The sequence below is a fragment of the Tupaia chinensis genome, unplaced genomic scaffold (genome assembly GCF_000334495.1).
Source record: "Tupaia chinensis unplaced genomic scaffold, TupChi_1.0 Scaffold140965_1, whole genome shotgun sequence".
Lineage (NCBI taxonomy): Eukaryota > Metazoa > Chordata > Mammalia > Scandentia > Tupaiidae > Tupaia > Tupaia belangeri.
In genome coordinates, this window is record NW_006200834.1 from 40,553 (window position 1) to 55,323 (window position 14,771).

The window sequence follows — 14,771 nt, forward strand, 5'->3', positions numbered from 1 at the left end:
TACAAGCAAGCCGAAGCGTGAGGGTCAGTCAACAGCCAGGGCTGGGTCCTGGGTGGCGGCCATGTTGCGGGGAGCTGGTTCAGGCAGGACACCAGGGTCCCTGTGCTCCCTTCCGGTTGGAGGGGGAGGGTGAGAGTGAGGGGGGTTGGGTGATCAGGGTGATGCCTGGGAATCCAGGGCCAGACCCAGGTGGGAGGATTTTGTATCAGGTCTTGCCAGACGATGATGTATGGCTGTTGATCTGGATGACTTCCTGGTCCTTTCTAAAAAACTGTCTTTAACAGCAAGAACAGTTTTGAGATCAAATGTGCCCTCAGGTGGCCATCGACATTGAAAGTGGGCCACTAGGATGTACAGAACGTCTGCCAGAGACCCTTCCTAATCTTTATAGATAGGTCGCTACCTCTTCCCTTTACTTCAATTCAATGTACAAGAGTCAGATTCAGAGGAGTCACTACAGTCTGTCCCATCGACAATAGGTTAAAAACACAGACAAAAGAACAAAGAACAGGGCAAGAGAAACAAAAAACAATTGACCGACCTAGGTCTTCCACAATCTCAGAACAGATTCAGACGGGCGTTGGCTGTGAAGGCCTCTGCGTCCTTACCGCAAGAGACAATCAGGCGTCCCTGATCCTCCCTCTCCCTTGGGGCGTCCCCCAGGGCTGCAGCCTGTGGTCCTCCAGACACGTCTGCCAACCACAGTCCGGCTATTTCACAATAGTCCAAACAGCTGCGATACCTGATACAGAAGACAGATAAAAGGATAGTAGATAGACAAAGGCTTACCTCCAAGGCCGACGTTGCAGGAGTGGGGTGGCTGTGAGATTCCAGATGAGCCCCCAAATTAAAGGTTTCAGCCGGCAACAGATTGATCCTCCTTGTCCAGGGAGTGTTACGGCAACCCCAATCAATGACAAAGTTGGTTCTTGATGCAAAATACAAGAGGCTTTATTGCTAGCGTGCTAGGACTCCACTCTCAGTCATGCAAGACACCGTAGCGAGTGAAGCCCCAAACAAAGGGGCATTCAGGTTATATAGACACAAGTCCATGGGGTGAGGGGAGGAAAGAATGAGGAAGTAAGATAAGGGGCTTTCAGGGTAATTTTATGGCGACCCTGAAGCTGCTTGCTCCAGCAGGACAAAAATGTTTTTCTTTACAGATGTTGCAACTAAGTCTGATTTGCAGAGACATCTGATCTGGGTTTTCGGGGTTAGCAGAAGGGGGGGGGTGTATTTTACAAGGGTCCAGGCTTCCTGCAAGGTGCTAAGCTAACTTGCAAATGGCTCCAGGCTTCCTACAGGGAGCTAGCAAATTGCCCCGGGCTTCCACAACTTCAGCAGTTTATCAAGAGGGCAGCATCACTTTAGTACAGAAGCGAAAGAGGCAAAGGTTAAACTTTTATCTTTACAAAAACAGGATAGACACAGTTTAATTTTGTTCTTACAGTCCCACACCTGTGTGAGTTTTAAACCTCCGAGTCCAGTACTCCAACCACAGTTGTCAACTATGTGGGAGCCCAGTGATGTAATCATTACACTGTTTGCTGGTTCTGTGTTTATATCTTTAACCATGAAGTGTGTTTCTTGCAAGCAGCACATAGAATCCGTGTGGTGTGTTTCTTGCAAGCAGCACATAGAGGGCTTAATCTTTTAATTGCGTGCATTAGCATCTAACATTATAATCATATTTTTGGACTTACTCTTGCTTTTTGTTAGCCTTTTTCTTGGTTGTTTTTGGTCTCTATTTGTCTCTTTTGTTTTCCTGATTCACTATTCCTTTCAGTACATCTTGAAGAGCTAGTCTAATATTCGTAAATTCTTTGTTTTTGTTTATCTGAGAATGATTTAATGATTTTTGTTTGTTTGTTTGTTTTACCATTCAAAGGTAATTTGCCAGATACAGTATTATTTTGGGGAATTATTGCCTGTGCTTTAGGGTCTTATTTAAGAAGTGATTGCTTACTTCAATGTCTCCAAGAGTTTTCTCTGTATTTTCCATCAGTAGTTGTATTGTTTGAGAGTATACATTTAAATCTTTGATCTATTTGGGTTGATTTTTATTGCTGATGAGAGATAGGGATCCAGTTTCATTTTTCTGCAATTGGATATTCAATTCTATGAGACCATTTTTTGAAAGTCTTTTCCTTCCTTAACTGGGTTGTCTTGTGCTATCTGTCACAGATCATATGACTGTATATTTTGTGGTTTATTTCTGGATTCTGGATTCTTTTCCATTTTTCTTTGTGTCTGTTTTGTGCTAATACCATACCATTTTGATTATTACAGCTTTGTAATATATTTGGATGACAAGTAGTGAGATATCTCCTGCTTTATTCTTTTTTGCACAGTATTTCCTCAGTTATATAGGGCCTTTTATGATTCCAGATAAATTTTATGATTGTTTTTTCTGTTTCTGTGAAGAATGTCATTGGTAATTTCATCAGAACTGAATTGAATGTGTAAATCAATTTGGGTAAAATTGACATTTTTATTATATTGGCTCCTGTGATCCAAGAATATGGTATATCATTCCTTTATTTTGTATCATACTCAAATTTTTTTTTCAAATTTTTGTACTTTTCCTTGTAAAGGTCTTTTGCCTCTTTGTTTAAGTTTATTCCCAGGTTTTTGTTTGTGGCTATTGTAAATGGGATTACTTTCTTCAGTTCTACTTGGGTTCTTCATTTTTGATGTACAGAAATACAGATTTTTGCATTCAAGTTTCACTTCCAGGAAATTTTTGTGTATTTTTTAGATATTCTATATATACACGTATGTAATCTATAGATTGGTACAATTTCACTTTTCATACCTGAATACATTTCATTTTACATTCTTGAAATTGGCTAAGACTTCCAGCACTATGTTGAAATGGAGTAGGGAAAATGAACAGCCCTTTCCTCCAGGTTTCAGTGGGAAAGCTTCTAGCATTTCCTGCTTCAGTATGATGTTAGTTATGTTTTTTTTTTTCATATATAGATTTATTGTGTTGAAAAATGTCAGTTTCATGTCTCTTTTTGGTTGAGTCTTAACATGAAAGGATGTTGTATTTTGTCCAATTCTATTACTGTGTCAGTTGACATGATCATATGGGTTTGTCTTTTCTGCTGAGATGATCATATGGGTTTGTCTTTTCTTCTGTCAGTGTGATTTTGTTACATTTATTTTGTATATACTGAAGCACCCTTGCATCCCTGGTATAAAGCCTATCTGGCTATGGCATATAATCTTTTTAACATATTGTTGGGGTTGATTTGCTGGTATGTTGGATTTTTTTTTTTTTTTTGAATGTGCTCACTGGAGATACAGAGGGAAACAGAAAGACAGAATGCAAGAAATTACCCCCAGAGGGGATGGCCATGGCACAGTCCCTTCTCCATTTTTGTCTTAGGATTTTGGGTATATACACACCCACTGTGAGTTTAAAGCCACGGGATCTAGGAGTCAAACTGTGGTGGACCATGTGGGAATTCAGTGATATAATCACTGTGCCATCTGCTGGCCCCAGTTGATACATTGTTGACATTTTTGTCAGTATTCATTACCGATATTAATCTGTAGTTTTCTACTCTCTCTGTTTCATTGCTTTTTTTTTTTTTTTGAGAGGTTTTTTCGCTATAGGGCCTGTGCGCTCACCACCGCTCACCAGACAGACAGAGAGAGACAGAGAGACAGAAAGTGAGAAATCACCCCCCAGGGGGGATGGTCACGCTGCAGTCCCTTCTCCTCCATTCTCCTCTCGGGATCTTGGGCACGCACGCACACGCGCCCGGCGTGAGTTTTAAGCCACTGGGTCTGGGACGCGAACTGCGGTCGACTACGTGGGAGTCCAGCGACATAGCCATTACACTAACTGCTGGTTCCCTCAGTTTCATTGCTTTTCATTGGTCTTTTCAGGCTTTTTTTTAATTTCCCTTAGGGCATATACATTCACCAGAGAAACAAAAAGTTAGAAACAACCTCCCCCCCTTCCCCCCAGAGGATGGCCACAGCACAGTTACTTCTCCTCCTGGGATCTTGAGCACATAGTCACATGTGCCCAGCATGAGTTTTAAGCCACCAGGTCCAGGACTGGAACTATAATCACCCATATGGGCGTCCAGTAACATAACTACTATGCCATCTGCTGGCCCTAGGCTTTCTATTTCTTATTGGTTGAATGTAAGTTGTTATATGTGTCCAGAAATTATTCCATCTCATCTGTGTTTTCTACTTTGTTTGGTATGTAGTTACTGGTAAGTAGTCTCTCATAGTCTTTTGTGTTTTTGTTAAAGCTGTTGTAATAGTACCTGTTTCATTACTGGTTTTATTTCTCTGGTTCAGTTTTCTTGATTGGTCTAGCTAATTATGTGCCCTTTTTTTCCCTCAAAAATACCAACTTTTGATATTGTTTTTTGTATACTTCTTTATTCTTTTTTTATTTATTTCTACTCTGATTTTTACTTCTTTTCTTCTGGCGTTTTTGGAGTTGTTGCTTTTCCAGTTCCTAGAGATGTGTCATTAGTTTATTTATTTGCTACCTTTCTATTTTACTTCGTGAGTAGTAATTGCTGTGAACTTCCCTCTTTTGACTGCTTTTACTTTGTCCTAGATATTCGGGAGAGTTTTGTGTTTATTTTCATTGGTTTCAATAAGTCTTTTTATTTTTCTTTAACTTCTTGAGTAGTTTCAAAGTTGTTCAGAAATAGATTTTTCCTCCCATTATTTTGTATATTTTCAACGACTCTTTAAACTTCAGATTCAATTCCATTCTGAATGGAAAAGATGCTTGATATGTTTGCTACACCTTTAAATTTATAAAGGCTAGTTTTGTGTCTTATCATGTGGCTATTTGAATATGTTTCACATGGTGATGAGAAAAAGATATATATTGCGACTGTTGAGTGAAGTGTTCCACAAATCTTTGTCAGGTCTATTTGAGTGAGGGTATCATTTAGTTCCAGTGTGTCAATTTTTTGTGCGTATATAATCTATACAGTAGTGTCGGCAGGATGTTGTAATCCCCAACAGTTAGTGTGTTGCTGTATTAATTTTTTTTTAATTTTTTTAACTTTATTTATTTATTTTTAATTCGACCAGAGAGGAACAGAGCAAGAGCGAGCGAGCGAGAGAGAGAGGGAAAGCAAGAAGGAAGCCATCAGGTCTGAGATTTGAGCTGGAATCCACCATATGGAAGTCCAGTGTCCTTAATTACCACACCAACTGCCGGCCCCTGCAGTCTTATTTTTCTTTTTAGATCTGGCATTCTTTCTTTCACATATTTTGGTGACCTAGTGTTGGGCTTGTAAATATTTATGATAGAGAACTTAATCTGTTACTATTCAACATTATTTTTGATATTCACATACTTCTCCGTGCCATTTTGTTATTCATATTCTTTGTGTGTTTTCTCCTCTTTCTATTTATCTCCCTTTCATTTTCCTGTTAGAGTATTCCTTTAATTCTTTCCTATAGAGCTGGTCTAGAGTTGGTGAGTTCTTTCAGATTTTATTTATCTGGGAATTATTTTACTTCTCATTCTAATTTGAAGGATACTCTTGAAGGGTATACTTCTCATTCTCATTTGAAGGATAATCTTGAAGGGCATAATATTGTTGGTCGAAATTATTTTTCTTTCAGAGTGTTAAGTAGGTCTTCTGTTACGTTCTTGCTTACATGATTTCTCCTGAAAGGTCTGAGTTTTTAGTTTGGTGGGATACTACTTGTAAGTAAATTTGTGCTTCTTTCTTGCAATCTTTAGAATTTTGTTTTTGGCTTTTCTCAATTTGAGTATGATATGTCTTGGAGATGATGTTTGTATGTTGATTCTATTTGGCTCTCTTCATTTTTTTCTGGGTCTGGATGTTTGTATGTTTCTCTAGATATGGGACATTTTTCAAATGGTATATCTTGGAAGAGATATTCTATAACTTTACCCATCTTTGCCTTCTGGAATACCTATTATGTGGATATTCAGCTGCTTAACAATATCTAGTATTTCCGAAATGTTGTCCACATTTTTTGGTTATTTTCTGGTTGCTTAGACTAAGAGGTTTTGTTTTTAAGGTCAGTTTATGGTGACTATTCTGAATTTTTTTTTTCTGACATTTCAGAATTATTTTGTCTTTATTTGTTATTGACCAGTTGTTTTGTTCCTTAGGGAGAGAGATATTTCCTTGTTTCCTCATATTTCTTGTGTCTCTTGTTTGTTTTATGCATCTTGTAAAGTACTGCTTCTTAATTTTTAGAGTAAGTTCTTTAGTGTGAGTGAGGCAAGAACAGATCTAAGTTCTGGGTATGTACATGAAATATTTTGTGGGTGTTGACAGGAGCTGCTATGTCATAGGTGGCATCAGTTGAACTGAGTAACTATTTCTAAGGATTTAGACTGAAAATAGGGAAAGCACAGGCCTGCCCTCCTGTTCATACAAGGGATAGTGCTTAAATACTTAAGTCTTTATTTTTCCCCCCATGGGGTGCTTTCTTTTTATTTCCATTGCTTTCTCTGGGCTTCAGAAACTTGATTTTAGATAGTGTTCCACTATTCATTGGTCTGCAGGATAGTATAGTTCTTTTGCCAGCTTGAGATGGAGGTGAGGTGGTAGGTCTAACTTTTTACATCTGTAGCTGCTTGTTCTTTCACTTCCCTATGAGGTGTGTTAGCTATGTGTCAGTTTCCTTTTGTGGCTCAGAGTTTTGGAATCCATGGTGGTAGTCTGGGCTGTGAATTTTTCAGACATGATTTCTCACTTCTCTTACCTCTTTCTGTGTCTTTTTCTCTGCTGACTGTATATCAAAACACCCTATATCAAAAAGTCAAAAAAGATTCTTGTTTGTCATGGCAATGTTCTCTTTCTTTATCCATATGTATGAGTGTGTTTGTCATGGCTCTGTTCTCTTTCTTTATCCATATGTATGAGTGTTTTTCTGATTTTCTTTCCTTTTATTTTCTGTCTTACATTCTCTTTGAGCATAAGAGTTGAGCCTAGGTTCACTTTCATACCTTAGGATTGTTCAGGTCAGCTGCTACTCAGTTTCTGCTGCTCCCTAAATATTTGGCTAAAGAAACTTTGAACATGATTTTCACAAGATTCTTCTCTCTGTTGCTCATATTTTTGCCCCAGTTTGAGTTTACAGGACCTATGTGTATGTTTTTTGTTTAATTAGAAAGCATTCTATTAATCTCTTTTCATCCACTGCAAAACAAATTAGTACTAAATTATCCTCCTGCTGTTTCTTGATAGGATGATTTCCCTATTCAGTATACATATTTCTGTTTTAGGTAGTCATTTTTAAACTTGATTTTAACCCTGTCACAGTTCCTTAAGCTCATCCTTATTCTGCAGTCTGAGGGTGGCTGGTATAATGAAAATCTGGTCCTGTAACATGTTACTTTTTTTGCCATTATTTATGCTTTGTGCTTTAGGAAGTGGATGATGTCCATCTTGGTGGACATTATCAATTCTTCTCAATGCACAAGAGCAATATAAAGATGCCTGTAAACATCCATAAACCTATAAGTAATTTATTAATAGCTGCAATCATATGAAATGTTTCACTGAAATATTGTCAAGTATTTCAATACAAAATCACTTTGTACAATAATTTATTTCAATACTTTTACTGCCTTTTTTTTTTTTTTATCACAGCCCAGAAACACTTACCTTGACATAAACTGTTTCCACTTTTAATGTAAGGTGTATTCCTTCTCCTTTTATGAGAAACTTCTGTAGTTCCATTTTCATAAGAATATTCACATAGAAGATATAAACATCTTTGGCTTTCTATTGAAGCACAACCTGATAACACAGGAAAAAAACAAACAAAAACTTTGTTAGCCTGGTTCAATGTAAAATTGTTTCCAAATTAGTTAACGAATACTTATTTCAGGTATATATTTACACTTCTGTGTTTATATGAGACCATAAGCACTTAGAGTAGCAATCTTAATTATGCTTTTTGCCCCTTGCAATAAGAACATTTTCATATCTATAGGGGAAGCACTCATAATATTCTTAGTAATGAATGAGTTAGTACAGAGGTAGTATGTTTTTACTTTGATATGCTTTCTGTCCTTATGTAGAATACAAAAAAAAATACAGAAAAAAGTAAACCTCATACTTTTGTTCTAGTTCTTGGTGCTGATAGGTTCAGGGAAAATATATTTTTACAGGGGTTCGTTTCGTTTGAGGATGTGGCTGTGCACTTTACGTGGGAGGAGTGGCAGAACCTTGAAGATGCTCAGAGGACCCTATACAAGGATGTGATGCTGGAGACCTACAGCAGCCTGGTGTTCTTGGGTGAGTGGAACACCCATGTATCTCCCTAAAGTAATCCTTGTCTTCTTTCATATTAAATGTTCAAAAGTTTTATGGCTGTTAATGCTATCTCGCTGTGAGATTTCATTCTATGCTTTATGTGAGTGGTGCTACTCTTTAAGAAGTGCTCAAATTAACCCCTTCATCGCACAAACTGATGAAACAGGTCTGTTCTTACTCTTCAAATAGGTTGCGATCTTGGCAAAATTCCACACTATTTTCCATTAACAGGACACTGCATTGCTAAACCTGCGGTGATCTTTAAGTTGGAGCAAGGAGAGCCATGGACATTAGAACTCTGCAACCAGAACCTCCCAGGTTAGTCAGTCCATGCTAAATTAAATTAGTCAGAGACTAACTAAATTAAATTAGACTAATTTATTGTATTTCGTTTCAAAGAACTTATGTTTCATTTAGGGAAAAAAAAAACAAAATATTTGTAGTGTGAGATAAAAAACATGAAAATGTTTTACTGGGCTAAGAGTGTGGGGAAATGAGGTATATTAGTTCTGAAGGAGTCTTAAAGCAAGTCAAGTTTAGGAATATGAGTATTTATTTTCATTGGACACAAATCCTTTCTAAAGAGCATTTTTGTTTTGGTGAAAAAGAGTTTCATTTATGAATCCTGCAGATAGTAAATGGTCCAGGAAAATGTTAACATAAGCAAAGAAGCAGCACAAAATACTTAACGGTTAGGACAGGGGATACATTGAATAAAATTTGTGAACTATAACTACAGTAAGGTAGTAAGTAGATGTCTTTGTCTAGGTATTTTGTCAGATAGGAGAGAAACTTAGAGGAGCAAAGCATGATTCAATTTCTAAATATCTGTTACTATAAATAGTAATTTCTAAGGAAAAATTTTTATTGATTAATGAGAATTTTTTTTAATACAGAAAGTAATTTATTTCTATTTACTTATTTTATTCATGAACTTTACAGAAGTCTTTATTAGATGGGATACACACATAGAGTTGTCTTTTTCTCAATCAAGAATGTCCCAAAAGTAGATTACATGATAGAGCAGAGTTGGAAATCAGGACACACATTTTTGGCACCTTCTAATCATCAGTAGCAACAATTAAGGAAAGAGTTGAATAAAGAGAAATGTTTGAGTTTATACTCTTGAAACAATTCAAGTAATGAAAATTATTCAGTAATAATGCATGAGTATAATTTATGTGAAAATACACTTCTCCGTGGCCTGATAAAGTATATGCTAGAGAGAGTTCTGATACCTGCAATTGAGAGAATCTCTCATATACCATATGCATCATATTCCAATTCACATAATATAATCCAGACAGTAGCATTTTGAACAAGGAAAAGTAGTGAACAAGAGAAAGTCTTCCCAACAAAAGCAATATTGACACATAATAGGGTTGATGTGAAGGAGACTATAGTAAACAAAATGAATATGGGAAAACATGATAAAATAGCTCTCAATGCCTAGAATATAACTCAGGTGTAGAAGTAAACTTTCAACCAGAAGTCTAACTACACCAGTTAGTCAACAGAAAATATATGAGGTAAATAAATGTGAATGTAAGAAATTCTTTTAAAACCTTTTATTACAGTACACCTGAGATGCACAGAAAAGTCCTATGCAAGTGAAGAGAAATCCTTCTTTCAGGAGTCTGATCTAGCTGTTTATCAGAGAATCTTCACAAGGGAAAAGCCCTATGAATATAATAAATGCCAAAAAGCCATTTTCCAAAAGTCAAAAATCACTATACATGAGAGAAATCACAGTGAAGAGAAACCTTATGAATGTCAACAATGTAAGGAAACTTTCTCCTGGAAGTCAGCTTTAGTTATGCAAGAGAGAATTCACACTGGAAAAAAAACCTGTGAATGTAAAGAATGCAGGGACTTCTTATCACTGAACTCACACCTCGCTAATCATCTGAGGACATACACAGTAGACAGATCCTATGAATGTGAACATTGTAAGAAAATATTCACTCAGAAATCAGACCTGACTATACATCAGAAAACTCACACAAAAGAGAAACTCTATGTATGTGAACACTGTAAGAAAACATTCTACCAGAAATCACATCTCATTATACATCAGCGATTTCACACAGGAGAGAAACCTTATGAATGTGAACAATGTAGGAAAACGTTCTTCCAAAAGTCAGCACTCAGTGTGCATCAGAGAATTCACACAGGAGAGAGACCCTATGAATGTGAACAATGTAGGAAGACGTTCTACCGGAAGTCAGCACTCAGTATACATCAGAGAAGTCACACAGGAGAGAAACCCTATGAGTGTGAAAAATGTAGGAAAACCTTTTTCCGGAAATCAGCACTCAATGTACATCAGAGAATTCACACAGGAGAGAGACCCTATGAATGTGAACAATGTAGGAAGACGTTCTACCGGAAGTCAGCACTCAGTATACATCAGAGAAGTCACACAGGAGAGAAACCATATGAATGTGAACAATGCAGGAAAACATTCTCACAGAAGTCAGCACTCAGTGTACATCAGAGAATTCACACAGGAGAGAAACCCTATGAATGTGAACAGTGTAGGAAAATGTTCTACAGGAAGTCACACCTCACTGTACATCAGAGAATTCACACAGGAGAGAAACCCTATGAATGTGAACAGTGTAGGAAAATGTTCTACAAGAAGACATACCTCACTGTGCATCAGAGAATTCATACAGGAGAGAAACCTTATGAATGTGAACAGTGTAGGAAAATGTTCAACAAGAAGTCACATCTCACTGTGCATCAGAGAATTCACACAGGAGAGAAACCCTATGAATGTGAACAATGTAGGAAAACATTTTCAGAGAAGCCTTCCCTCGCTGTTCATCAGAGGATTCATACAGGAGAGAAACCTTATGAATGTGAACAGTGTAAAAAAACATTCTCTCAGAAGTCATACCTCAGTAAACATCAAAGAACTCACACAGGAGAGACTCGCTATGAATGTGAACAGTGTAGGAAAACATTTTACCAGAAGTCATCCCTCACTGTACATCAGAGAAGTCACACAGGGGAGAAGCCCTATGAATGTGAACAATGTAAGAAAACATTCTCTCAGAAGTCATACCTTAGTAAGCATCAAAGAAGTCACACAGGGGAGAAGCCTTATGAATGTGAGCAATGCAAGAAAACATTTTCCCAGAAGTCACACCTCACTACACATCAAAGAACTCACACAGGAGAGAAACCTTATGAATGTGAACAATGTAGGAAAACATTCTACCAGAAGTTATCCCTCACTGTACATCAGAGAAGTCACACAGGAGAGAAGCCCTATGAATGTGGACAGTGTAAGAAAATGTTCTCCCAGAAGGCACACCTCACTGTACATCAGAGAATTCACACAGGAGAGAAGCCCTATGAATGTGTACAGTGTAAGTTAACATTCTCTCAGAAGGCACACCTCACTGTACATCAGAGAACTCATACCAGATTGAAACCTTATGAAAAGAAAGAATATAATTTTTCTCCTGTAAGCCACTTTACTAAGCATCTGAGAACTCACAGAGGAGAAAAGCTGTTTGAATGTGAATGATTTAGAAAAATCTTATACAATAAGTTACAACTTACTGTAATTTTTTTAAAAACTAAGGTAAATTTTCTAACTGGAACTTATAACTCCCTGTATGTCAAAGAACTCACATGGGAGAAATCTTTGTGTAATTCAGAATCCACTGTATATTATAGAACTCACATAGGAGCTGTGAATGTAGACCATGTGGGACATCTTCTCCCAAGAAGTCAAAATTTAAACTATATGAAAGACCATTCACAGGATAGAAACCTACAAAAGTAAAGGAGGTAGAAAATCTTTCTCACAAAATTATCACCTGATGTATCTATGGAGGATATGATTTTTGGAAAAACCTTTGTGATAAAATCTCAGGAAACATCAGAGAACTCTCAGGTGGCTGAAATGTCTTGTAATAGAGGCTATTTATGTGTTCTCCAAAAATTATACTTTCTGGAACACAGAAAAGACCTGGAAATTTTTTAAATGTCCACATGCTGTACCAGTATTTATCACTGCTTCAGAGACTAAGTGGCAGTTGATTTTCTGATGATCTTTGGAGCCATAAGTAAAAACTGATTACCATGATTTTGACAGAATCAGAGAGAGCAGACATCTACTTGTCTTGTAATAAAATCTTGGCGTTTGTGTTTTACATGGGTGAGAAATTTGTACATTGTTAAACTGTTGTGTATGTTCATTGTGTTTGCATTAGAACACAGACATCTTAATGTAGCTACTTCATGTATGTTGTAAAAGTTACTGGTTTTATGGGTTAGAAATTTGCACGGGACAAACTCATGTCACTTTATCTCAGGTGGCTCATGAAAAATTCATTAGAAATAGGGAAATAGGAAAGAACAAATGAGTCAAAAATTTTTGAGGTTTGCCAAGAGTGATATCTCAGTGAATACTGGTAAACAATGTAAATCTTTGTATCAATGTCTTAATGTATTAAAGTTCCTAAATACCATGCTTATTATATTCTAATAAATTGTTTATAGTGGCTCTTATTTTGCCTGCCCAACATTTTTTCACCAGATTATTGCACAGCTGTGTTACTACAGACATATGATCCAGTTGCACCAGCCAAAATGCTTATAACCAGCCATGGTCAATATTTCATTCAGGGCCAGCAGTGACTTTCCCATTACCTCTGCAGCCCCAGGTTACATGTCTTTCTGTATGTGGACCTGTAATTGCCTACACTGTGAAGAGTGTGTGTTCATAGGTTGGAGGAAGTCTGTAAGCAAAGTTCCCCATGACCTAAAAGTTCAGGCCTGAGTCTCACCACATGATTGATATTGGATGTGTATTTTTTTTTTTTATTGTTTTGCTTAAACTCTTATAAGAGGGATAATCTTAATTGCAATCAATTCCTGACTTAACTGAAGTCTGGCCAAGGTCTGACTGATCTCTTTTTTTTTTTTTGGTCTCACGAAACTATTTACAGATTACTTGTACTTAAATATTATAGTAATTGCACAGTTCTTTCAGCATACGGTCACATCACCCATTACTGAAATACTAACCATTATTATATGTCTCACAAGACTACCACATTATTGATGAATTTTGTGCAAATGAATTTTGGGGACACAATTTTATGCCATAGTGTTCCAGTCTGGACTTCACAGTTTATTTTCTGAGACGCAAAAAACACAGTAGCATCCTCCCAATGACTTCAAAATTTAACTCCTTCCAGCACTACTTCAAAACATTAGTGGCTATTATCTATATCAGACAAAAGTGAGACTAAAGCATAATTTTTTTAAAAAAGTGACTGAGATGCATGTGCTTGCTGGAGGCTGAAAAAGAATTTAAAGAATTATGCCATGGGGTGTGGTCACACTACAATCCCTTCTCCATTTCTCCCTCTTTTTGGGATTTGGGACATACATGCGTGAATAGCCAGTGTTTGTGGGGTTTTTCTGTTTTGTTTTTTGGGGTTTTTTTTTGAGAGATTTTCACTATAGGGCGCGTGCACTCGCTAGACAGAGAAAGACATAGAGATAGAAAGCGAGAAATCACCCCCCGGGGGAATGGTCACGCCACAATCCCTTCTCCATTCTCCTCTTGATCTTGGGCACGCACGCACACGTGCCTGGCGTGAGTTTTAAGCCACCAGGTCTGGCATGCGAACCGCGGTCGGACTATGTGGGAGTCCAGTGACATAGCCATTACGCTAACTGCTGGTTCCCGCCGGTGTGTTTTTAAAGCCATTGGGTTCTGTACTTAAACCATAAGGTCACCACACTTAACCACCAGGCTATGGGATGGCCCCGGGTATAATTGTTAGAGCAAAATTTTTTTCTAGTATTAACCCTATGAAACCTAAATTTGTCTACTTAAAGAATAGGATAGGCACAGAATTTTTTTTTTCCAGCTGAAATACATAGAAGCAACTTTTCATAGTAAGTTCACAATGAAACAAGATGAAATATATCAGATTTATAAGGATTTTGACTTAGAGTATGTTTGCTCACCAGAATAGGGAATGAAAATGAGAAATGTGGTTTTTGTGTGTGTGTGTGTGTGTTTGCGTTAAAATACAAACAACTGAATGTAGCTAATTCCTGTGTGTTGATCCCCCCAGGGAGATCTCACTGAAATTTGTCCTTTATTTCCCTCTTGGGATTTTGGGCATGCACGTGCACACCTGGAGTGATTTTTAAGCCACAGGCTCTGGGACTTGAACCATGGTTGGCCATGTGGAAGTTGAGCACCTTAATTACCCTGTCACCTGCTGACCTCTATTCTCTCTGTTTTAAGAATTACAACACCAACAATATTGTAATCAGTCCTCACACATTAAGTTAAAGAATTTCAGTATTCTTACATGTAATTGCAAATACTACCACAACTTTTTAAATAATATTTCTGTTTTAGTTTTGCTATAGGGTATGTATACTCACTGGAGAGAGAGACGGAAAGAGAGTGGGAGAGAGAAATCACTT

At 37.4% G+C, this 14,771-nt stretch overlaps 1 protein-coding gene across 2 annotated transcripts; it reads left to right on the forward strand.

The window, feature by feature from the left end:
* Window positions 1–6,906: 6,906 nt before the first annotated feature.
* LOC102497779 (zinc finger protein 260) lies at window positions 6,907–12,818 on the forward strand. Of its 2 annotated transcripts, none has more exons than XM_027766088.1 (3): window positions 6,907–8,282; window positions 8,490–8,618; window positions 9,878–12,818. In XM_027766088.1, the coding sequence occupies exons 1-3, from the start codon at window positions 8,249–8,251 to the stop codon at window positions 11,836–11,838; spliced, it is 2,124 nt and encodes a 707-aa protein (XP_027621889.1). In that variant the 5' UTR covers window positions 6,907–8,248; the 3' UTR covers window positions 11,839–12,818. The 2 variants fall into 2 exon arrangements, with proteins under 2 accessions (XP_027621889.1, XP_027621890.1); XM_027766089.1 differs by having other exon boundaries at window positions 8,532–8,618.
* Window positions 12,819–14,771: the final 1,953 nt, after the last annotated feature.